The sequence below is a fragment of the Cyanistes caeruleus genome, chromosome 12, assembly GCF_971803275.1.
Source record: "Cyanistes caeruleus chromosome 12, bCyaCae1.hap1.1, whole genome shotgun sequence".
Classification (NCBI taxonomy): Eukaryota; Metazoa; Chordata; class Aves; order Passeriformes; family Paridae; genus Cyanistes; species Cyanistes caeruleus.
The window spans coordinates 12,661,915-12,686,117 of NC_141712.1; the positions used below are offsets into that span (position 1 = coordinate 12,661,915).

General features: G+C 40.1%; 1 protein-coding gene across 7 annotated transcripts in view; it reads right to left on the reverse strand.

Annotated features, from left to right (window-relative positions):
- Positions 1 to 230: 230 nt before the first annotated feature.
- The window catches only part of SLC12A4 (solute carrier family 12 member 4), a 43,579-nt gene continuing 19,606 nt past the window's right edge, over positions 231 to 24,203 (reverse strand). For 4 of the 7 annotated variants that reach the window (XM_086847229.1, XM_086847233.1, XM_086847232.1 and 1 more), the window contains 23 exons: positions 23,499 to 23,593; positions 22,051 to 22,182; positions 16,790 to 16,936; positions 16,131 to 16,185; positions 15,665 to 15,795; positions 14,991 to 15,232; positions 14,391 to 14,605; positions 13,353 to 13,517; positions 13,184 to 13,282; positions 12,382 to 12,439; positions 11,627 to 11,801; positions 11,142 to 11,260; positions 10,552 to 10,650; positions 10,119 to 10,238; positions 9,280 to 9,384; positions 8,127 to 8,295; positions 6,685 to 6,880; positions 5,841 to 6,010; positions 5,540 to 5,671; positions 5,338 to 5,445; positions 4,492 to 4,676; positions 1,698 to 1,831; positions 231 to 1,389 (listed from right to left, as the gene is read on the reverse strand). In XM_086847229.1, the coding sequence (XP_086703355.1) occupies positions 1,298 to 1,389; positions 1,698 to 1,831; positions 4,492 to 4,676; positions 5,338 to 5,445; positions 5,540 to 5,671; positions 5,841 to 6,010; positions 6,685 to 6,880; positions 8,127 to 8,295; positions 9,280 to 9,384; positions 10,119 to 10,238; positions 10,552 to 10,650; positions 11,142 to 11,260; positions 11,627 to 11,801; positions 12,382 to 12,439; positions 13,184 to 13,282; positions 13,353 to 13,517; positions 14,391 to 14,605; positions 14,991 to 15,232; positions 15,665 to 15,795; positions 16,131 to 16,185; positions 16,790 to 16,936; positions 22,051 to 22,182; positions 23,499 to 23,593 (3,143 nt within the window). In that variant the 3' untranslated portion in view covers positions 231 to 1,297. Of the gene's footprint in view, positions 1,390 to 1,697; positions 1,832 to 3,756; positions 3,772 to 4,491; positions 4,677 to 5,337; positions 5,446 to 5,539; positions 5,672 to 5,840; positions 6,011 to 6,684; positions 6,881 to 8,126; positions 8,296 to 9,279; positions 9,385 to 10,118; positions 10,239 to 10,551; positions 10,651 to 11,141; positions 11,261 to 11,626; positions 11,802 to 12,381; positions 12,440 to 13,183; positions 13,283 to 13,352; positions 13,518 to 14,390; positions 14,606 to 14,990; positions 15,233 to 15,664; positions 15,796 to 16,130; positions 16,186 to 16,789; positions 16,937 to 22,050; positions 22,183 to 23,498; positions 23,594 to 24,203 lie in introns of all 7 variants that reach the window. The other 3 variants (XM_086847228.1, XM_023934751.2, XM_086847230.1) reach the window with 1 other exon arrangement.

The window sequence follows — 24,203 nt, forward strand, 5'->3', positions numbered from 1 at the left end:
GTGGGTTCTGGCAGTGTCCCCAGAGGCTTCACTCCTCAGACACACACCCAGCTGCTCTGAGGTCTAAGCTGGCATCTCCCCCGTGCAGGACTTGTGCTATCTGGGTGAGCACAAAACATCCCCAGCCCCTTGGTCCTCACCTGGTGGCTCCAGCAGTGTCAATGTTGGACCAGGGCAGAGCAGAGGCTCCTCCTGCACAATCCACCCTCACACACAGAACAGAGAGCAGGTTCAAAGTGTATGCAACATTTTATTGAAAAAATACGAATGTTCTGTACACAAAGTACAACTTAATGGGCTTGAAAAAAATCTCCAGAGACTTAATGGTTAGTATAGGTCTTCTTTCCTTCTTTTCCCTCTAAGGGCATAAAGCATACAATGAAGCAGCAGGTCCCCTGTACTTGTGCAAGTGCAATCCCATCGCTGTGAGTGCAGCACAGCACCTGGCTCTACACGGGACTCCAACATGCTCAATGTACTTTTGATGGATGGTCTGCAAGAAATTTAAAGCATGGAAGAACTGCACAGGACTTGTCCTTCAATCCACTGGTGATTCAGAATTTATTGAGAGATCTCTGTTCTCCTAAACAGTCTGCATCTGCATATCCAATATTTCTGACAAATAAATACAAAAATAAATAGGGATCTGGCCTCACAGAACCTGAAGTCTCAGAAGCAACAAAACTTATAGCAAGCTACATACATAATTTCAACTATGTCAACATAATTTATTTAAATCTCTATCAATAAATGTATTAAAAGTATAAATTCTTACCCAATACTGAGAGTTTAGTTCTGGAAATAAACCCAGAAAAGGAAAGCTTTTTCAGTCCTCTCTTACAATTTAGTGTGCTCTTAGAAAATGCTTTATAGCTGAACTTCAGCAGAAACTAGCTGCTATATAATGCATTTCTATCCCCCAAACCTAATATAAAAAGCTCTTTAAATCTTTTTACAGTAACTGGCTTTCATGTCCTAACTTTACATACAGTTACTAAAAATACTGCACGTAGCAGTGCTGACTAAAAATAGGTTTAGTGTTAAAACTACATGCACAAGTGCTGGGGTACCAAAGCAGAAACTGAATAATGTGGCAGCTTCACAATTTATGTTGCTAATTGGATGGTGTAACAAATACTGCAATCCCAAAAGATATGTATGTTGCCAATGGAAAAACAATTAACAGGACTGGATGAGGAGAAAAAAGGCAAAAAAACATTTTTTCTTCTCCATTTAAAACTGGAATGTCCGTAATGGCCAAGAAGGTGAATGTAGACCAGAGTTAGAAGCTTCTAAATCAGGAGTAAATGGTGATGACTTCTCGACCGCCACCTCTAACAAGTAATACCCTCTCCAGACCCTCAGTCAAGACTTCAAGAAACTCCATGTCTGTTTCAGTAAAGTCAAGGAAAAAAAGTATCAAAACCAAAATATACAGGGATTAGACCAGGGCCAGCTCACAGCCCTCAGCTCTGGTCTCACTCAGCTCAAGTACCCCTCTAAGTACCAAAATACTGTGAGTTTGGGGCACTTTTTCCTTTAAGCAATTACTACCTTACAGCCACAAGCCGATACCCTCCACTCAGGGGACACTTTGTCACATATTACAGCTCAACAGCACTGGTGGCCAAATGAATTCAAGAAAATAGATTAAAGAAAAACCTTCTGTGTGGGCCAGGCCTTGCCTGAAAGGATACAGTTTTCATCTCCATCAGTATTCTTTGGAGGACCAGGCATGTTGAGGAGCACAAGTCTGGCATCATGGGATCTATTTACAATGACTTCATTTAGCTTCACTGCTGTGTGCATCCTTCGGACATTAGACTGGTTCCTGTAGGAGAAGCACATTCAGACTTACTGTTAGAAACACACCTCTGAACATTGAATTATTAAAAAGGTCCTTTAAAAGCATACTCAAATCTCCTAAATACCCTGTTAAATGTCAGCTCAACATAGTGATTTTCTTCAAACTTTATGATGAAGATACAGAAGACATTTCCCAAACTTACTCAGGTACAGCTAGTCTGCTGGTTTTAAGATCTCTGGAGTCAAGTCTCCAGTTTAGAAAGTTACACTGCTCTTCAAAAAGCACACTCGATAAAGATGATTTAGTGTTGCATAAGAAATGAAAACACATTTGCATGAGGGGATGTTCTCTTCCACCAGGCACAGTCATGGCTGCAGAGCCCTCCCTCAGGGCAGCCCTGCAGCACCCCCAAACTCTCCCGCGTGCCCATGGCAGCACAGGCCAGGCACTCCTCCAGACCCAGCACCCCCAAACTCTCTCAGGGGGCTGGGAGCCAAGCAGGAGCCTGGCCCCATCGTGCTCAGCCCACACTTCCCAGGAGCACACTTCCCTCTTGGTGCTGAACAGCAGCTGAGAGAGAAAGGCTGAGCTGCTACAGACCACAGTCGCAAAATGGGGAAGTACAGGATGGCAGCCTAGAGCAGGCTGCATGTGAGGGGCTTCTCCAAGTGTTAGACAGGTGTTAAGCTCTCCTTCAGGACACTAATCAACCTCTCTGCCTGTTTACAAGAAACACTTTTACCCAGGTGTCTTTAAAATCTCAATCACACTTTCAAACTTGAGTAGCCACTTAGTTCAAAAGTTAGGGGAGAAAAGGGAAATAGGTGCAGCATAATCTCATAAACCTCTGCTCCATAAGAATCCAGGCTAAGAGAGGTAAACTCATTAATTATTTGGAATATATTAACACAAAATAACAACAATTAATGCAGGAACAAAACTCAAAAGTAACTTTTGGGGATTTCAGGCCAGGGAATGTTTCCTTCTTACCAGAAATCAAGCATTATTTTTGTAACATAAAAGGAAATACAATACAGAAATAAACTTATCAAAAGAAGAATATTTTTATACTTTTGAGGCTTTTCTACTTGAGGTTTCATCTTCATTTTAATATTATAAAAGTATTAGAAGAAACAAATGAAATAAGAAATATCAGCGGTTTCACTGATTTGGCTTTGTTTGATGAGTGAAACTCTTTAGCAACCTTGCTGCTCTTCTGAATATTCAGATTTGCAAATAAATCATATACACAGAAAGAAGAAGAGGCAGTGAGGAAGGACCATGTTTATTATGCTAACAGAATAATTTACCCACTGTGAATTACCTCTCTATTACTTCATGTTCTTACTTAATTTGGAGCAAGGACATGCTCTGTCTTTACCACATCAGCTTCAGAAAGCCATGGACAGCACTGAGGCCAGATTATGTTTACAGGAAGTGAGGAAAAAACCAGCAGCAGGAACATAACAGTTGTTAGCTATGTATAGTCTTGGAAAGGGAGTTGAAAACTAAAGGTTTGGCTTTCTCTAAAGTGTTATTTAAAACTGGCATCTCCTCGGTGATTTGAAGGTGTATGCTACAAGAAAGGGCTTATTTAGTCCCCAAAAACTGCCAGAAATAACATCCTAGCAGTGTTGTGGAATGAGAGCTTCTCTGAATGAGTAATGTTTCTTCCTGCTTGTGTCATACTCTGCTTAGGAAAATAGGTTCAGACTGGAATTGTTTTCTATCCTTAGTTCTCGTCAGGACAACTCTCGTAGTTTGTTACATCCTATTTATAATGATACGTAGCTTAAGTAGCTAATCCTGCTCCCTTTAAAACGTTGCTAAGACTGCTCAACTCTAGTGCCTTTTCTTCCATCAATACACATAGTTTTCCTGCTTTTAGCTGAGAAAATTCTTTCCTCTCAACCATCTTAATGTACTTCTAATTTAAATAACAAACTTACAAGTTTTCCCACCCTCTGAAAGCATGGAAGAGGAAAAAGTACAGGCAGTTAACACCAAATTCAGCAGAATTTCTACAGTATGATTCAGCCTAAAACAGATTTGAATTCTGATTTATGAGGAAGAAAAATCTGGAACTTTGCCAAGTATACAAAACTGACTGAGCTCTTCATGTGAGATGTAGGATATCAAAGAAGTCACAGGAGATTCACACAAAGCCAAAATAGACCTTTACTTCTCACTCTTCAAGGGGCACACATGTGGTAGTACCACAGCTGCTGTTCCATGTCAGTGCTCCTGCAGCAGCATCTCAGAGGGTTTATCACACACAGATGCTGTTCCAAGTCATTCATCACCATCTCCACAGCTTCTTCCTTTATGCGTTGAACATCCACACTACACGCTAGACAGTGAAATTACCATCTTTTTCTTCTTAAATTCTGGTTAGATCAGTGACATTATCAGTGTGGTTTTTTGAGGTATTTGGGAGACAGGAGGAAAGTTGTTACAGGACTTAACATTTCCAATTTAGAATTTGGCTACACCAAGTGAAATATTGAGGGACGTGTGCACATTTGATTGGTTAGAGATTTCTGGGGAGGCTAACTGCTGTCTTTTCATAGCCAGGTCTCAATGTTTACAGCATCCAAACCAAGCATTAGGAAACAAAAGATAATAAAAGCACAGCACATGTAGAGCTTCAAGAGATGTGAAGTGCAGACTTAGACAAGACTCACGGCTTAATGCTGATGAGATCTCTAAAGCTTCCCACAGCACTGCCTCGGTTCCGCTTCTCAGCATCACATTTCTCTTTCGTCCAGGTCATCTGGATATTCTCAGGAACAGGGTCTCCCTCATCTTCTTCATCTGAGTAGAGGCTCTCCAGACGTGCTATTGAATGTCTGTCCTTTACAAGCTGAGCCTGGAGGGCACATGAGTGACAAGGTGAACTCAGAGACTTTATTTTATGCTCTCTGGTGCTCTTTAAATAATTACAGACTTTTGTTCCATTTTATCTTTTATTCTGCTCACTCTATTTAGCCTTCAGGAGCTGACACCAGGCATCTGCCCTAGCTGAAAGTCTAACATACCAAATGGACTTTTAACAGCTTTGATGGGTGTAAGCCAAACAGAATTTGGACTGACAGAAGCCTGTATCTATATAGGAAAAAATGTCCATCTAGTATCATGACATGGTCAGAAACAACAGACAAGAACATCCAAAATTGCCAACAAAAAAAAAAATGCTTGACAGACACATGCAGAAAAGATGGATCATCTTTCATAGCTACATGTAAAAGACATCATAGTCATGTGTCCTGTAAGTCCAAACTGGAGAGACATCTTCAGCAGGAAAACAGGATATGCTATAAATTGAGACAAATACTGGATATCCCATACAAAGATAAAAACAAGAACTACATGCAATTTTGGGAAACAAAAAAAGCTACACTGAAAATATTTCCTTTTATCTTTAGAGCACAGGAGTTAAATTTAAGCAACAGCTACGTAACACACTACTAGGAAGGCACTTAGTGTCATCCCCCTCAGCAGCCCATAGAGAACAACTACAAATGACATACCTCCCTTTCCCTCTCAGTTTTTGTCAGCCTCATTTGCCTCAGCATCTGAGATCTCTGCTCCATCATAAGAGTTCTCTCGTAAGTATATGCTGAGATATCACTATTGTGCTGCAGAAATAAGGACAAATATTGTGCTTGTAATCAAGTCATAACCAAACATCACCACATGCAAATGAAGTGAAAAATGGCTTAATTCCCTTACCATTTCTACCACTTCTACCTCTGCCTCTATTCGGAGTTGATAAAGGAAAGTAGCCAAATCCTTCTTCATCTGGATGCTGTTATCATCCATCTGAGCAACAGTAAAAATTCTCATTTTGCATTTTCTCCAAACCTGGTGAGGGAACACAAACTCTCAGTCACTTGAACCATTAACAGTTTGCTCTACAAAACAGAAACTTAGCAACATATCCACTCTCAATTATCAATGCAGGTTCTACAACTGGACCACATTTCTTTAAACTGAAGAATGCAGAAGTAGGTGGGGGACATTCTCAGCTTACTTTGTGCTGTTTGAGAAGAAAAGGAAGCAACATCAACATGCCTCCATCATGCACAATCCACCACACATCAATGTTGCCTTCGTTGTAACGCTCATGGTTGCTGGGGTAGAAAGACACATTTTTGGGAACCAGCAGAGCCAGATGAGCTGCAGTTGTGCAGCGAACAGTACCTGCCCAGGAGGGGAAGAACACAGTTATTTCCAATTCTACACGAGTAATTTATGGTTAGAAAAATGCTACTCGCTGAGCAAGTGTCAGCAAACCATAAAAGTCATCACTTAAATAAAGAAAAGTATGTACAGCAAGGCTTGTGCAGACAGATCAGTCCAAGTGACAAAGCCAGGATTATGCAGACTCACAGGAACACGAGCCTTATTTCACACTCGAAAGAAAAGCAGAAACCTGCAAAGCTAAATAAGAGGAGACAGTATCTGCTCTCTTCTAGTTTGATTAAGTAACTGGACCACAGTAGGAGAGAGATAGGAGCAAGGAGAGTGTTATCCACTAGTGAAGGATAGGTTAGAACCAGTAACAAAACAGAAACAAATTACAGTTTGCCACAAAACCAGCATGTCTCAAAGCTGGTAGTTTTTTAACCGTTCATTAGACACATGAGTTTTAGCTGCTAGATTAATCTTTGAAGATCTTTCTTAGGTCTTTTACCCACAGGAACTGGTATTTCAAATAGAGCAGTTTTGTGTGAAAATACCTGCTTCTCCATCAATACAAGAAAAAAAGACAAACTCAAAACCAATCTTACAAGGATTCTATTAAAATCACGTGTACCACGTGTGTAATAAACATCTCTGTTCACATCTAATCACACCAAACCTTTAAAGCTCACCTATAAATGTCTTCCAAGACCTTGGATCTTCACTCTGTCTCCAGCCATAGGGCCACCCCAAAACCACAGTGTTGTGCTTCATGCCACCGAGTCCACAGGACTGGATCAAGTGAGCAATTCCTTCTCGAACTTTATTGGCTACAACTACTTGACAAAATCCTTTAACCTTCTCAATTTCCATCATATTCTTAATAGTCTGCAAGACAGACAAAAAAAAAAAAAATCTCAGTTTTTCCCTGTCATGACATTACAATGTAAATTCCTGGTTCACATGTCCATAGGTAAAGCATATTACAATGCAAAGTTCTGCTCATCAGATTTCCCTAATGAAACAAGAGAAAGCACCCACTTGTTTAAAACACAGATTCTTTCCAGACATAATAATTTCTAACAGATTAAAGTAAGAATTTTTTTGATTTGTGCTATCATCTCTTAATCATCATAGTAGATAGTGATATCTGTGTTACTATTTTAGTTTCAATTTTCTAATCCTATAACACTCACCTTTTGAAACCTAAGGCCAATTGACTTCATTTGGATTCCCAGTTTCAGATTCCCACGTAACATGCTGTGTTATATTAAATTTACAAATATAAGCACCAAATCCCACACACCAGCAAGTGTACCTTTTATTTGTTTAAAAACTAAATAAACTTGATCAACACATAGCCCATGAATTAGTTTTCCTTTTGTAACAATCTTCCTACAGAAAAAGCCTCCAGGGAAGAAAACAAATTTGCTGGTGCTATACATATATTTACATTTATAGATACATTTATATATGTAAACAGAGCTATGATGTCATGTTTGCACAATGAGGAAGATTAAGTAATTTATTGAAAAATTGAAAAAAATTCAATGCTTTTTGTAATATACTTATCAACACACTGAAGAAGAACACATTTGCTAAGTTTACCAGTTACTGAAATCACAGAATCACTGGGTTGGAAGAGACCTTTATGATCGAGTCCAGCCCAGCCCTAACACCCCAACTAGACCATGGCACTGAGTGCCACATCCAGTCTTTTCTTAAACACATCCAGGCATGGTGACCCCACCACCTCCCCAGGAAGATCAGTTCAGGACTTTATCACTCTTTCAGTAAAAAACTTTTTACTTGGAATATTCAGAAAACTAAACAGTCCTCTTCCCTCCATTAAGCAGCATGCAGAAACTTCTACAGTAATTATTTCCTATAAATTAAGGCAGTTTTACGCTGCAAGGCTATTTACAAATGTGAGCATTGATCTTGCATTCCCAAAGGCACAACTGACAGCTGAAATATGTATGCAAGTCCTTCACTGAACAGCTGTAGTACTGCTGAACTTGTTTTGTGTTTCATGGAAGCCTTATTAAGATGCTTTTTTCCACGTATGATTAGGAAACAAAATTTTGCATTACCCCCACTCACCCCTTTCTGCTTCAGGATTTAGGACACTGACCTGCTCAGCAGCCTGGGCTTCTCCATAAGTTTCCAAGAAATTCCCTTGGATGACTGATCCTATGATAGTCAAACCTTTACCAGCTTTCAGCTGGGATGCAAATGTTAACAGTCTGGGGTATTTTACATGCAAATCTTCATCAAGTTTCAGAAGCACCAGCAACTGAGGCCTAGAGAAAATAAAAAATACGACATGTTTTTTAATTAAAGCTTTAACAATAATACACATAAAAAACTGCCTTTCATCACTTATACTGCACTTAAATATTAACTCTGAAACATTCTTTCTCTATCTCACATATTCAAGGGGTTTTACTTAATTTTTTTTTTCCTCTTGGTTAACAGCAGATGTGAAACTGTGCTGCATGTGAATGTGAATTCTGCTGCTGCATTGTGCTGACAGTAATAAAACCTACTGATACACTCAGCTTGAGAGGCTTGCATTAGTGTTTTATTTACAGGTATGTTTTTCAAGGCTCTTTTAAGTACTATTGGAGCACACATAATGTTCATACTGTAGGGCTGATCTCCCAGATTCATCTGGATACTTGTGCCAAGAAAATATCAGTATTCTGTATCCAGAAACCTGGCATATGGAAAACACAAATATTTTCATCTAAACACAGATCCCACCTGCCTTCTGTTCCTTAAGGTATTGCTACACAATCAGTTGAGTCACTCTCTGTCTGGCTGATCAAGTATAAAATGATTTATAAAACTCTGTCTTCGATACATTCCTATTGCTCTTGTTCAGAGCACAAGGGCTGAACAATGCCCAACCAAGAGGAGGGTTCTTGCCCACTCAATCTGTTTCACCACAAAGAAGAAATGACACCAGAAGGAATAATGCTGGCCACTGTTCATTCCCTGGCTTCTACACCTCTGTACTTGCAGACCTCCAGTTTCCCCAGGTCCCACTTCTGAATTCACCAATTTGAAGTCCAGTTAAAGATCCAAAGAACACTAAAGGTCTGCCCATACAGGGCCCACACAGCAAGGCTTGGCAGTAACAAGCCAGCTTACTGCAAACTCAACACTTTTTTAAATATTCTAGGCATTTAAATTTATTCACACATCTTGTTTAGAGTCCAGTTTAATTCCTTCAGTGTAAGCAGATAACCATGACAGCCATTTCAGTAGCCCAAGATGAGTACCTCCAGTTCTTGGTGTGTGGAGGGCCCTCCTCCAGCCTGAGCAAGGCGTATCTCGCTGCGCTGAGCGACAGGCCCCGGATGCCATCACCCCACTCCTTCTCTGCACTGTGAAGAACAAACAGCTCAGCCAACTTAACTGCACTCCACTTAACTGCACTCTGACAGTCAGGCTATGGAGATCTGAGCACCTGACAGTGAGTTCAGTAATGTGACACATAGCATCTATCGCATCCACATCTGTAATTTGTGCATGAATGTCTGAGATATCACAGATCACATAAGAGAAGTGAAAATGTTTCAGTAAAATATGTATGATGAACCAACATTCTGGTTTAATTTGTAATCAATGCTACAGAGAAGGCTTCCCAAGCATATATAAAAATCTGGCATTTCAACACCCAATTTAGTTATTAGGCCAAATTAAGTTATAAAGCCCAACTCCATCCAGTGCAGATCTCCAGCAACCCAAGCAGCAGATTCAACTTTTCAAGGACTGTTCCAGACAGACCTTTGCACCAGATAAATTAGAATATAATGGTTGGCATCAGCTGTTCTGGGCCTAAAGTAATCATGTGCAGTACACAGCAGAGAGATCCCAACCAGTTTTCTACTACCTGTGATTCATGTTTCACCTAACACCTTTAGAGGCTTAACAACAAAGTACTTCAGGGGCTTTTGAATAGCAGTGACACAGTAAAATAATGAAAACAAAAATTAAGTAATAAGGAAGCCCTACAAGTCATTTCTGGACAGCTCCATTTCTAAATGTGCAAATTAGAGATAATTCATTAAAAAGATCTAGCCTCCTTCTTACCCTTTCTTATCCAGTTAATACTTACCCTTGGTATTCAATGTACTTGTAAATCATGCCTGCAATAAGCATAGCTACCAAAGCATAATACCAAGATGAAATGAACATCAGTGCCAGGCAAATACTCATGCCCAAAAATGAGAGGGCCCTAAAAACAAAAAGCAAAGGCATTAATGAGTAGTGGGGCAGAAGAGCCTAAAAAAACAAGTCAATTAAATTCTTGCTCTTTTTTCTTTAAACTGTCTATGCTGAACTGACAGTGAAAGTAAAACCTCCACTGGATCTCCCCAGTCCCACGAGTTTTTCTGTGCTGTTATTAAAATGAAACTTGTGCCACGACATATCTGAGTCTGGCTCTTGTGTACAACTGATGGCCAGAGAAATAAAAGATGCTCCCTGCCCTCCTGGAGAAGGTTCTCAAGTGCAGACTGCAGCTCAGTGAGGTAAAGTCCTTCACTCACCAGTGGTAGTATTTAAAGCGGGGCCGCCAGTTTGGGGTCCGCAGAAGTGTCTGGACTGCACATGCAAGATTAACAAAGAGGTAACACATCAAGAAAAACCTGCAAAACAAAAGTGCAAAACCTTTTAGCATGCATATTTATAGATCCTGGCATATATCATAATTACATGATTGATTTCAAGTCAAAATCCTGCTGCCCTGTCACATGTCCCATCCCCCTGCCCCTCTGACTTCTATTAGCCTGAACTATCAGCACAAAGTAGCTAGAACAATTTTTTAATTGGATCAAGTTAATCTGTTCACAACATAATGCTATCTTTGTTCTGTGATTAAAATGTTTTTCCAAACCAAATAAAAATATAAAAACTTGCTTATTCACAGAATACTCCAGAGCAGAAACAAATACATTTGTATGTAGAGCCTGAAGTCAGAGGATTCATAGAAATTACAGAATTACAGAGTGGAACTCAGACTCTGGGAATTTGGTTAATGGTTTAAGATATAGTTCTGAAAGATAATCAAACTAGCAAAACTCAAGAGTATTTCTCTTCCCCCCCACCTCCCCGAGATAGCACCCAGGCTGTTTCTTACATTGAGAGAATTGGAGCCACCATGTCAAGTGAAGCAATAAGGATTCCTAGCTCAGCAATTAAAGCCGTTAACAAAAGAGCCCATGTTGGTTCCCCATTCGCTTTTCCATGACCAAAGATCTGAAAAAACAGAAACATTAAGCCTATGTTCCAGGTATTTCATAAGGTTGTAATGGGAAAAAAATCAAGTTACATTTTTTAAAAGCAAACAGTAATTTGATTCTCTAGATCAAAGAGTCAAATTATTCCAATGGCTTGCCATGCTTCACAGATGCTTGATGATAAAATTACCCCAAAAGTCTACTCTAAAAATACTTAAAAGTATTCTTGTTATGAATAAAAGAAAAAAAAACAACATCAAAATAAAACATATTGCCCCTCACTTCAGTGCTGGGCAAACTGGGGAGAATAAATGTGATTTTAAGAGCATGAAGTCAGACAGCTGGTGAAGCAGCACGAGCAGAAAGCTTTTTAAGGAGTACGAACCCAGAGGAAAGGGATGATGTTGTCCTTGGCTATGGCCTGCAGCAGCCGTGGGGCCCCAGTGAGGCTCTGCAGACCTGCCCCACAGGTGGAGAAGAAGGACCCTATGACAATGACCCACGGCGAGGGCCACGACAGCGTCCCCACCACCAAGTTCTTGTTCACCGCGTCGCCGTACCTGCGGGCAGAACATAGCCAGGCATTCATATTCTGAGGACTATTTTGAGACTCAGGTTTGGGGTTTTTGGGTCAGTTGTAATATGTCATTTAAATACTATTATTAATTATACCATATTTTGAATATGCTATACTTTATTATTAATAATACTGTATTATTTTCTTAACTAGAAAACACAGAAAGTAGCAAATAATCTGAGTTACTTATGATATACAGATTGGAAGTGTCTACAGCTTGATTTTGACATTTCATTATACACATTTTTAAATTCTTGTATTATTATCTCAGCATTATTTTTACTACCACCAAAAAAATGCAAGAGCTAAGACACAGGATGGAAAATCTGAGGGTGCCATGCCAGAAAATATCAAATGGAACACAAGAAGATTCCAAAAACAGTGTTTCCAATTCACATACAAATATGGTTTAAAAGGCACCCAGAAGTAAAAAATTTTTGAAACTCTAAAAACAAAAACCAAAACAAGGAGAGGAGTGGGGCATGCAGACAAAGCAGGCAAGAACACACCTACACTGCAAAAACAAGAAAAACAAAGGAGAGCATTAAAGCAGTAACACTTACTTATCTCTCAGGACAACACCTTCTATGCAGGCTCCAAATAATAACACACAACTGAAGTCTGGAGAACAGAGGGTGCTAAGGAAGTAAAATTTATTTAGATATGGCAGATGAAAGTATTGTGAAAGGACAGTAAGTACCTCCACCCCGTGGCATTTGCACTCCAGTTTCTCCACAACTATGTGGTAAAGCTGGCATGGAAATTAATGTCTCACTGCTCACATACACCTTCTAATGTTACAGAGAAAGGTTGAAATGTTATAACAAAGGAGACAAAATCAAATGAAGCATTTTTATACTAAAATGTCAGTTTAATCTTCTGCTAGTACAGAAGCTGATATTAAAATCTTTCTTTTCTCTCTCCTCCTCTGCCTGAAGATATTTTGAACATACAGCAAACAATTACCTTGCACATTATTTTTTTGTATCTCTGCTGGCATTCACATCACCAGTAAGTCTTTGACAGTCAGGTTTGTTATTAACTGTACTGCTTCTGCATTGGGAATGCAAACTTTTTGGATCTGGAATTCCAGTAGTTTTTTACCGTGTAAATTAAGTTCACAAAAATGGTTAAATCTTGAATACTACCCCTGAAATGCAACTATAAGTTACAGACTGCAATAAAAGGAGAAACATTGCTCCTGAAAGTGAGTGTCAGCCTCCCCCAGGGTGGCACAAGGACATGGACACATCCAGGTATTTTTTCCAGTGGCCAGTTGTACTTGCACTGACAATTCAGTGAGCTGAAAGCAGTTCCAGAAATCAGACACAATGTACCAGCACTCTAGTAACTTTAAAAGGATACAGACTAGTGATGTGGTGACAATGGCAAGAATTGTTCCAACAGGGATGGATTTCTGTGCATCTTTGAGGTCCCCTGATCTGTTTGAACCAGCCATGATACCTGCAAGTAGATTTTGGTAAGATCACAGGGCAGGAGGAAGCTCAGAGCCTCCTCATGCCAGCATTCTCACCAGTCACTGAAGGGAAGAAGATGCCAACCAGCACCATGAACGACGTGGTGATATCTGACAGCACGTACAGGTGCAGGTTGTTCTTCTGGCCTGCTACATCCACAGAGGGCTGATGTGCTCTCTCCAGTATCTCTCCTTTCTCCAAATAATTGCTCCATAAGTTGTCTTCAAGGTTATTATCACACCACAGAAAAGAAAAGCATGTTTCAGTTCAAACCTGTTCTCATTATAATGAGTTTACAATAAGGACTACAAATGGGATTCAGTGATCAACACAGGAAAATCACAAATATGTATCAATAATCTACAGAAGCCTAAGCAACCTAAACTTTATTATTACTAAATGTAACATTCTTTTAAGCTCATACCTATTCCAACCCAAAGGAAATACACTGAATATTTTTATGAGCCACCATACCACATAGTAGCTCAGAAAATGCAAAGCAGCAATATCAATCAGTTTGGCAATTGAAATTTCACTAACAAATGCTGAGTCTTCTTGTAATCTTAGAAACTAGACTGCTGGTTTCTGTGAAAATGCAAACCTTCAGCACTCAGCACCTGCACAAAGCAGCTGCACTCTGGTGTTCATTTCAATAACGAACACTTTTCAATTATACTTTATTCAGGAGTGGGCAAAGGAGACACACTATTTCTATACAAGTACTCTTATCTTTCAGGGCATAATCTTAACCTGCCTGAAGTAGAGAACTGTCACTACAAAGCTCTGAAAAATGTTAATAACTTATTCATGCTAGCATAATTTAAAATTACAGCTGACTTCATGCTGAAATTATGAGATGAACAAGGGAAATTTAATAAATTTTACAGGAGACAAGTACTGTATCAGGACAAAAGTCCCATTTCATCTTTTTAAAGGTAATAAGACTGGACTTTCTTTATTGAAGATAATTTTCTTCACTGTAATTACATTTCTTCATTCCTTTTTTCTTAACCAGCAGGGAAGAGTTTGACCCATTTCAGCTGCTCAGCATGACTCCTCTTTAAAGGGGAAAAAAAAAAAAAGTTCTACCATACCTATTAAAATGCCACTAGCAGCTCCTGGAATTCCTGCTATCTCTGAGACATTGTTCATTAGGAAATATTCATCACAGTGTTCGGTGGTTAAGTTTGTGCTGTGGCAGAAGAGCTCCCAAAGCTTAGAGGCCACAGTTATGTTATCCTTAACTACAGTTTTGGCACAAACATCAAACTGATCTCTTGACAGAGTTCTGTTGCCCAACATGCAAATCCTGGAAGGGAAACATGAACACCAGAGTTAATGGATGTTACTGGGAAAATGAAATCCACACTTGCTCATATTTATTCTTTTATATCATGTGGAAACTTCAAGTGGCTCCACTGTGCTACATCATTTCTCTCCTTCAAAAGGATGGCTGGCATGACAAAGACTGTACCTGTTCCCTTTAAGGAATTTTTTGATTTATGGAATTTGATTGACTTATCTTAAACAATAAAAGAGAACAATTAGGACAATTTTTGGTTTTTTGTTGTTTGGGTTGGTTTCTCTTTTTTTATTAAACAGAACTACTGGAGTGGAAGAAATGTGAAGAGTACTAGAATTCAAATTACACATCACAGGCAAAACTACAACCCCCATCCAGAAATATTACTCACGGAAATTCAGGTGGATCGAAGATGGACTTGATAGCTCCAGCATAAATGGACAGGATGGATATTACTACACAGGCCAAGAAGAGGGAAGCAAATTTGTTCACATACTTCACACCTACAAACACCACCACTGCCATCAGGATGAGGAACACGGTGCCATACACCCTCATGTTGTTCAGCATGGCACTGGAGGCATCGTGGGCACCAGATGGATGGAAAATTGCTGCTTGTGGCACAATGTATGTCTGAAACAGGAGAAAGCAAAAGTGAGCTGGAGGAACACCAGCACAGAACGCTGTCTGGGACTGTGTGCCTGTACTAGAAATGTAAATTGCTTTGCACTCTGCAGCGTGCTCTTCACTGGCAATCTTTTACAAGGAAAATCAAGAGGTAGCAGCCCTTTCTATGTCAGCAGCACAACTGAGCCAACTTTATCAGATGAACACAAGTCTTGGATGAAGTCACACATCCATGTGTGCAGTCAGAAGAGCTCCCAGGTTGCATACCCAGAGTGTACAGCTTCCAAAGGGAAGCACTAGAGGTAAAGAACTGGACACCAAGGAACTGGAGACCTTCCAGTCTCTTCCTGTAAATGTGTATGCAAACATGGGACAAGAATACTGGGGTACTTTCTATAGGTTGTCTTTAAAGCAGGATTACACTCTGGTACTACTCACCAATAAAATCTCAATGGCACCAAGGATATACATGGCTCCTGCAAATGTTGTTCCCAAATAAAAACACAGTCCTACAGCTCCACCAAACTCTGGGCCCAATGACCTAGATATCATGAAATAGGAGCCACCAGCTGTGAAACGAGAAAAGTGAGAGTAGAATTATAATTTATTGCTATAAATGTTTAAATATTCACAAAAGGAATACAAAATAATTATATACAGTGTATCTGCTATATTGAGGTTCAACTGAAGTATCTTATTTGATAGCACATGGGTTAAAACCAAAGAAATTGATCTTTAGCCTGATCGATAACAAGAAAAAACACTAGATAAGAATTCAGGCTTTGTATTCCAAATTAAGCAAATTTCTCTAGAATAAATCCATGTTAACATCTTATAGCAACTTGGGTTTTGGTTTCTTTTTTACCTTTTTAACACAATGGAGACATTTGTTGACTACACTTACCTGGAACAACACCGTTAGTGGCAATTGCACTCATTGATATGGTTGTCAACATAGTCTGTGGAAAGCAGGGAACAGGAAGCAATTGTGTCAACAACATTTTTTAAAACATAACTTATTTCTTGATAAAATAAAGCTGCCACTGCATATTCAATACAGCATTTCTACTTATTCTGCCTGTCATTATCTAAAAGAAAACAAGGACAGCAGGAATTTAATCACTGAGCTGTTGAGACTTCTGTTTGAGGGATGGCCCCTGTTCTATCAGGTCAAACAGAGGGTGTCTGCAGACAAAGCAAGATAAGAGAACACAGGTGTTCCTCAATCTGCAGAGCTGTGATTCCAACCAAGGCTGGTCCAACAAAGCAGGCAGCCCTCACCTGGGGCAGGCATGGAAAACAGCTGTTTGCTGAACAAACACTATATGTAAGACTATTTACACTACAGTTTGCCAGTTTAGAAGTAACAGTACGAAAAAAAAAAAAAAAAAGTAAATAAATAAATAATAATTTTTAAAAAAGTTCTGCAGCTACAAACATGGTGAAGGTGCCTGGCTTAAATCTGACTTTTCTTTACACAAGCACCTACAATGCTGCCTCCCCAGGTTTCTCAGTAGTTTCACAGAGGTTATGTCACATGCATTGTTGTACCTAAGTACTTACACAACAGCAGCAAAGCAATACAATCAGGAAGGACTGAAGAACTCCAGCCATTCCAACCATCCAAGTCAGCCGAAGGAAGAGAATAACCCCGAAGATATTCTGCATGCATGGCAAATACACCCCCATCAGGGTGCCCATGCTGGGTGACTGGAAAAAAAACAAAAGGTTGATATTCATTAACTGAAATTATTCAAAGCAGAGATAACCAAAAAGGCCTTGAAGTTCAGTTTTTTAAAGGGTAGAAACCTGGGAAACCTAAGGTACATACACTCAAATACTGTTGTGCTGGACTTCCACAAAACACAACACGAACCCTAAAATCATGAATTTCTGAACAAAATGCTCACCCTGCCATATAATGAAGTAATTATCCTCAGTATTTAACACTGGCTAGTAACAACAGAAGATATATTTGGTGTTTTGTAGACCCATAGAATTTTTAGTATTAAATGTGTTGCGTGCTGCAGACCCCAAGTAAGGTAGATCCTTACCCTACTGCCCAGAGTTCACAAGTTGGGTTCAGGAAAAACATACTTTTGTCATGCTACAACTAGAAAAGATTTGGAAGCCATCTGGAGACGTGGATAATGTATTTTCTTCCATTATATATACTCCATATAAAACTAAAGATTCTACCCTTTCTTAAGTTCAATGTCAGCATCAGACTTTGAATTACTTTTGACAGAGACTGAGAAAACACAAGTTATGCGACTTCACAGGAACTGCAGATGACTGGCCTTCAACAGAGCATCCTGCAGAATAATCATCCAAAATAATGGCATCAAAGTGCCACTGGCAAGGGCTTTATTCCAAGAAATATAAAAATGCTTGTTGCATTGGTACACCTGGCACCAGCAGCATTTCAGAGTCCCAAATCTCTGTGGTTTCCTGCCATTTCATTGCTTCTTCTTTTTAAAGTTTCCTTTTGCATTTAAAATTATACTGAATTCCAAAACACAGGGGGAATAGAGTGTGCCACTTCTGAAAGGCTCATCCCTTTTCATACTCCTTTCTATAAATAAACATGAATACCAAAACACATTAGATAGACAGCATTTAAAGAAGTCCTTGAACAATCGTTCAAATGAGGATATTAAAGGGAGATGACAAAACTTGTTCACATTTGACCCCACACAGCATTAACTACATGCAAAAATAAATAGCACCTTTATAGACAAATGAAGTCATGAACCCAAAGCAACAGCATGTGAGACAAGCAATAAAATGTCTGCCAAAAACTTTACATAAGTTAATTCATGAGTATACTTCACTACACAAAACAAAATCCTTAAATAATGACATGTTTGTAAGATCACCAGGGCAAAAACAACCAAGGAATTTTGTGCTTCAACTTGCAATTACATGTTACATTCCAGAATTTCCTCATCTGCATTAGAAACCCGCCCTGCCAGACATGAAACAAAACTGTGCCCAAGAACATGATCTGAGCTGTTCTTCGTTAGAAGTGCCAGGAGTTGCTGACTGAATTTTCTGAAGTCAGCTTTGAATTCCCTGTGTGACAGAAGCTGAAACAAGTCAACCAGACTTTTCTCATACACACTAGAGCTCAGGTGAACCTCCTGAAGGAAAGTGGGTGACAGAATCATGTGCTGATGGTTTGCAGGGGAGTTACCCTATGAGTAACCTGCAGGCAGGGGCAGAGCTGCTCCTCAGCTGTCTGACAGCAACAGAAATGTCACTTAGTACATAAGTGTCCTGATCAGGGCAAGGTAAGGACTTTTTATTAAGTTATTCCAGTGCTATAATTGAGAAAGATCTTCGTGGAGTATTATTTATATTGTACTTGTTTCCTCAAGGAAGGGAAGGTGTAGATACTTTTGATTCCAACACTTTCATCTGATTCACACTGTGTGTTTAACCCCATCAACTTAAACTCAAAAAGGACTAAATACTTGCCAGCACTGGGCAGATATTGCCCAGCACAGGGGCTTCCCATTGTCACATTAATGCACACTTTGCCACTCAAGGACACATTCCACGTAATTTTATCATCATTTATCTGACCATTCATCCGTCAGCCCCCCCCTCACATCTCTGAATCCATCAAGTGAATTTATCAGATGTATGGGTATCTCAGGGCAAAGGAGTCAAAGAGTTTGTCAAAGCTGGCTTCTGGAAAAGGGAAAGAAGCCCATCCTGTTGCTCCTACACAGGAGAAGTAAATGGACCATGGTTATTGTGTTTTCTATGTGACAGTCCTCCACACACTACAAAAGCAGGTGGGATTTCAGCCTGCCCTTTACACACCTCCCAACACCTGCTTCCTTTGCATAGAATTAGCTCAGGTCTTTCCTGTCTTCTGCCCTATGTGGTCCCTGCAGCTTTGCTCCTCTGTTCCATCACCTTCTCCCCCTCCCTCCTAAGTGGTCTCTTAAGCCTATCAAGTTACAAGTTCGCTTCGACCACAAAGGAAGAGAAATTGTGCATTAGTTGTACACTTGTGAGGCCACTGCAGAGCAGAGCAGCCTAGGAAATGCCCAAGTGTCTGCCCAAGCAAGTATTACTAAGTGTATTTCAGGCATAAGAGTTTACCCTGGATTATCTTACCCTGTAAAAAAAAAAAAAATACTCACAAGAAAGAATGATTTACAAGTATTACTTGAACCAGCTTGTTCACAGAAATATTTAACACCAGTAATCTACAGTGACTTGATCCTTTTTTATAGCTTCTAATCATCACTAAGTGATACTAAACCAGTGCTGAAGTTTCAACAGAATGTGACCTGAAACAAGGGTATTATTATGCTCAACAGCACCCACATGAAAAAATGTAACACCCTGTGCTGTGTAAAGGAAATAAAAGAGAGACATTTTGAAGAGCACCGTTTTAGAACAACCAAGAAGGGACAGAAAAATCTCGAAAATAGTCTCAATTTCAGTGATGCAGATCATGTTTCTGCTCACTCTCATCAGCTGCAGACACATAATTTATGTAAATATTGATCTGAGTCTGAAGGACACTATTTCCATTGTGCCAGTGTGATGGGTTATTAAAGCACTTGGCTGCAGGGCTGAGGGACATTGATCAGCAATGACAGCTCTCACGGTTGCTCTGCAGCATGAGGACAGACAGCAGCACAGAAATGAACTGCTTTGTTAAAGATACATGAACTACAACAGTTTATTATTTTTTTCCAGCATAAGAAAGGGATATTTCTATAGCACTGTGACTTGCTTTATTGCAAGACTGTACTTAGAAAAGAAAAAGCAACCCAATTTCTACCTTATTACATTGGAGTTGTGTCAGTTTTATCTGATGTGTACTTAACAGAGAATGCTACTACCAAAACCATTTAGTGGGGCTGCTGAAACAAAATAGTATGTTCATATTAAGATGTCTTGCACTGAAATGAAATGAATTTGAAAGGATATGATTTGGCAGGCAGGGCTGTGCTAGGTCCCAAAAGGTCCTCACTGAGAGATCTGTATTACCTGCTCAGAGAATTACTTATTGAAAGGGTTGCTTTCCTCAGTTCCTTTTTAAGTATCAGATCTAGAGCCTGCTCATCTGCCTTGCTCCAGCTCTTGCCTATGAGATGCCAGTGCCAGCAAGAGACAGGCAGGTCACTCTTTGTCACCCAGCTGAGCCCACCCAGTGCAGCACTCTCCAATGGGTGGGCTAACAGAGGTTTATCCACTTAGAGCAGACCTGCTGGTGCTGGAATGGACTGCCAGACTTCTGTCCCCATGCTCAAATGGGAAGGATAAGTTAACAGCAGCACAGTGATTTATACTTCAAAGATGATTAAAAAGAAGTATGCAGAAGAATCCCCTTTGCACTGTTTCTGAATACCTTCAGTCCATACCCTTGTCCTTACTGTTTTTAAATTTCCTGGGTTTAATGGTTGTAATTATTGGCCAAGGCTTTCCGTCGTCTTATATTCTGCATGATGTTTAAAATTTTATATTGCTCATGGCAAGAGAGGGAGAAGAAATTCAACCTGCAGTTATGATATTGCAGCTGATGTGATTTATCCCAGAGACAGACATGCAGACAAAGGTTCGCCTAAGGAAACTGCAGTGTTTACACAGAAAACACTGCGATATTAATACAGCATGATACTGTCACTTTTGGAAAGGTCACCAAACCCACTCTACAAAAAACATCTGAGAAGTCTGTGAACACACATTTTTGGGACATGGGAAAGCATAATTCAGGAAAACACAGTTATTAAATCTGAACTCCATTTTGCCATAGAAACAAAGCTTTAATAAAGATAATAGTCCTTTTTAATGGCAGCAAACAGCTTGAAAATATGCAAGCATGAATCATACCTAAATGTAGAAATGCGTGTGGTCTCAAATAAAATTGAATTTTAAGCTTCATGTTGACAAAACAACTTTGTTATTCCCAGTGTAAAACTGCAGAGTAAGGAACTGGAGTGTGAGTAAGGGCATTCAGCATGATGGGGTAACATGCATGCTGCTTGAGAGGTACTGATTTGCAACAATATCACTGCCATCTCTTTCTGAAATGGCTCAAACTTGGTAGGGCAGTGCTATAAAACCTGCAGAACTCAAGTGCTATCTTAGCTTTTTTGGAAATCTTTCTTTTGAGAGAACTTGCAAACAAGCTGACAGGCCTGCAAGCCGTAAAATGCAACCACGCCAGGTGCAGCAGTAACCAAAGCACCTGCGGCTCTGCCAGAGGCGAGAGGAGCAGTTAAACACTGCCCTCCTGAGAGAAATCAGCTACCAATAACCAAACCTCACCTGCTGCAGCCACTCCAGGGCCAGCCCCATAGGCCAGCCATCTAAATGCAGATGCTTTGGGGCAGAGTTCAGCTGCCTAAGTGCCTGACACCAGAATGGTTCCTGAGCTGCCCCAGGGTGCCCAATCTGACCTCCACCCACCACTCTAGATGGGTGTTGTCTCCTACAAACCCTGTGTCATTACCTACCTGGCTTGTAGGGGTGTGTCAGATACCGCTGGGCAGCTAAAACAGCACTGGGAAAAAGCTGTGGAATTTAGTTTTTATTTGTATCCCACTAAAAGCCTTTTCCATTCTTATCTAAATACACACCAAGCATAAGGAATTACACCGCAGTTTTAACCACCACATCTGCCCCAATTCTCTGGTAACAGCTGGCTCCCTACAGGTTCTATGTCATTTCTCTGCAACATTGTCATGGCTCCTGAGAGAGGTTAAGAAAAAGCAGAAGGGAGGCCAGCTTCCCAAAAATCACACAGGGAATCATCCCATTCATCAGTCGTGGCCATGGAGAGAATCTTTACTTACTTTTGATACTTTCTTCTTCGATCCATCAGTACTTTCTGCTTCTTCATGTTCCTTGACACCTTGAGTAAGATTTGTGTAGTTGACCAACTTGCCAAGCAGAGATGACACTTTTGGTCGTATATCAAGTTCTTCCTGTGGAAGAAGACAACAAGTCAACTTCTGCAGTTCACAGCATTTCTGAAGAGTCTGGGATCACACCTTCCTGGGCATGCCTGAGGCTACCAGGGACCACACCAGGAAAATCATCCAGGGACTGACTGAATATTTCACTGTGCCTGAACCACTGATGACAGATTTTAATTTTCTGAAAGCAGGGCAACTCTGATAGGAAAAGGCCATGCCAAAATGTCTGCACCATGTGAATCATTCTCCTTAGGTGCTGAAAAGCATAATTACAGCAATGAAGAAGTCTGAGCCTTAGAACTGTGAGAAAATGAATGTGTATCTTGCATGTATCTCTAATGTCAACTTAAATCAACAGATATACTTCTTAAAAGGTCAAGCTGCCAAACAAATCAGAGTTTTAGTAATTAAACTCTGCTCATTGTAGACATGAATGCACTCTGATGATTTTATTGCATTTTCCAAACTGTGTTATCTAATTCATGTGGATCTAGACAAAATTCTCAAAACCCACATGTACAGAGGGCCTCCCACCTTTATACTCATCCCATCCAATTTCTGTTTCTGGTTTGGGGGTAGGGGGGATGAAAAAAGTCCCAGAATAAAATCATTTCCTTTCTCTTTGAAATTAAAGTCTTGCATGTCAGATAGCACAATAAGGAATGCACGGTAAAGAGAAACAACTTTCCACACAGGAAATTAAAAACAATTGACAAAGATTTCACTGTCTGCAGCTTTATCATATCTTTAGGTATCACCTTGAACAGTTTCTGGTGGGATCAGTAGCATTATGTGCTTTGTCCATGATGCAGAAACTGACCCCAAATGGGGTCATTCCTACAGGGATGACATGAGCCAAGCACTCCTTTTCTTATTCCTTCCTGTGATCTGACCTGCAGTTCACATTTAAAAACCTGATTACAGCTCCTTCCAGAAAGGGGCTGAGACAACATGCACCTCCTGTTCAGGATGGAGCATGGCCTCTGGTGTCCTGATGGATCCTCCATCTGGCTAAGTCCCACAGAAGAGCCTGCACACCTGGTATGGGCCCGTGCCCGTGGAAAAGGCTTCCAGCAGGAGTGTCTGCCCCTCCTCACTTCCAGCTGGATACAGCTATACAGATACACAGAATTATAACTCTGCCTCACTGACCCAGCTGTCATCACACCTGAGCTCTGTCACACACAGGATCTCTCTGCCTGCTGTACCCCGACAACAGATGGACACCCACAAAAAGGGATCTGGGGGAGAAAGATGTGCTCCATCCCTCCCATCATGAATGATTACAAATCACATTAGAAGTACAAAAAACAGCTAGAAATTACCTCAAACAAGGCCAGATTTCTGTCATAGTAATCACCTCCCTTGCCAGCTTCTGAACTGTTCAGGAAAGGACTGTTTTCTTTATGGTTGCCATGACCTGTGAAGAAAAAAAAAGCATGTTTTGATAAGCAGGGAATAAGACTGTAACCTTGAAGAATCCATAGAGAATAAACTCATTTGGTTAACTGAGTATGTTTCTTTTCAGTATCTCAAGTCATACAATGTTAGCAATATCAAGGTGTTACACTCAAGGTAGAGTTATTTCTATTTATACTCCTCTGCTTCATTAAAACAAAACAAAAAGTCACCTCAAAGTAAATCTATGACTAGGGTCACAGCTACAATGTTATATGTGCCTTTATTCTCTCATGCTCACTTCTGTACCTGTTTCTTACATAGAACAGTGACAAGCAATGGGACAGCTCCTGTGCATTTAAAAATCACTACTAATGGTAACAGCAACCTCTGAGCTGCATGTCCAGCCCAGTTAGATACAGTTAGTAAGACTGAACACTTCAAAGCTGAGGTTCTGTCATGACAATACAGGTAAACAATCCCCAAAGCACCTTTTTAGTTCTTAAATGCTGTTTGTTATTCACTGTGCCCACTAATCCCATTCAACATCCTAATGCTTTTACCCTCACTGTGTTTTGAACACTTAAGCTGTGCATTCTTCAGGCTCCTCTTCTAAATTAAAACCTAATATC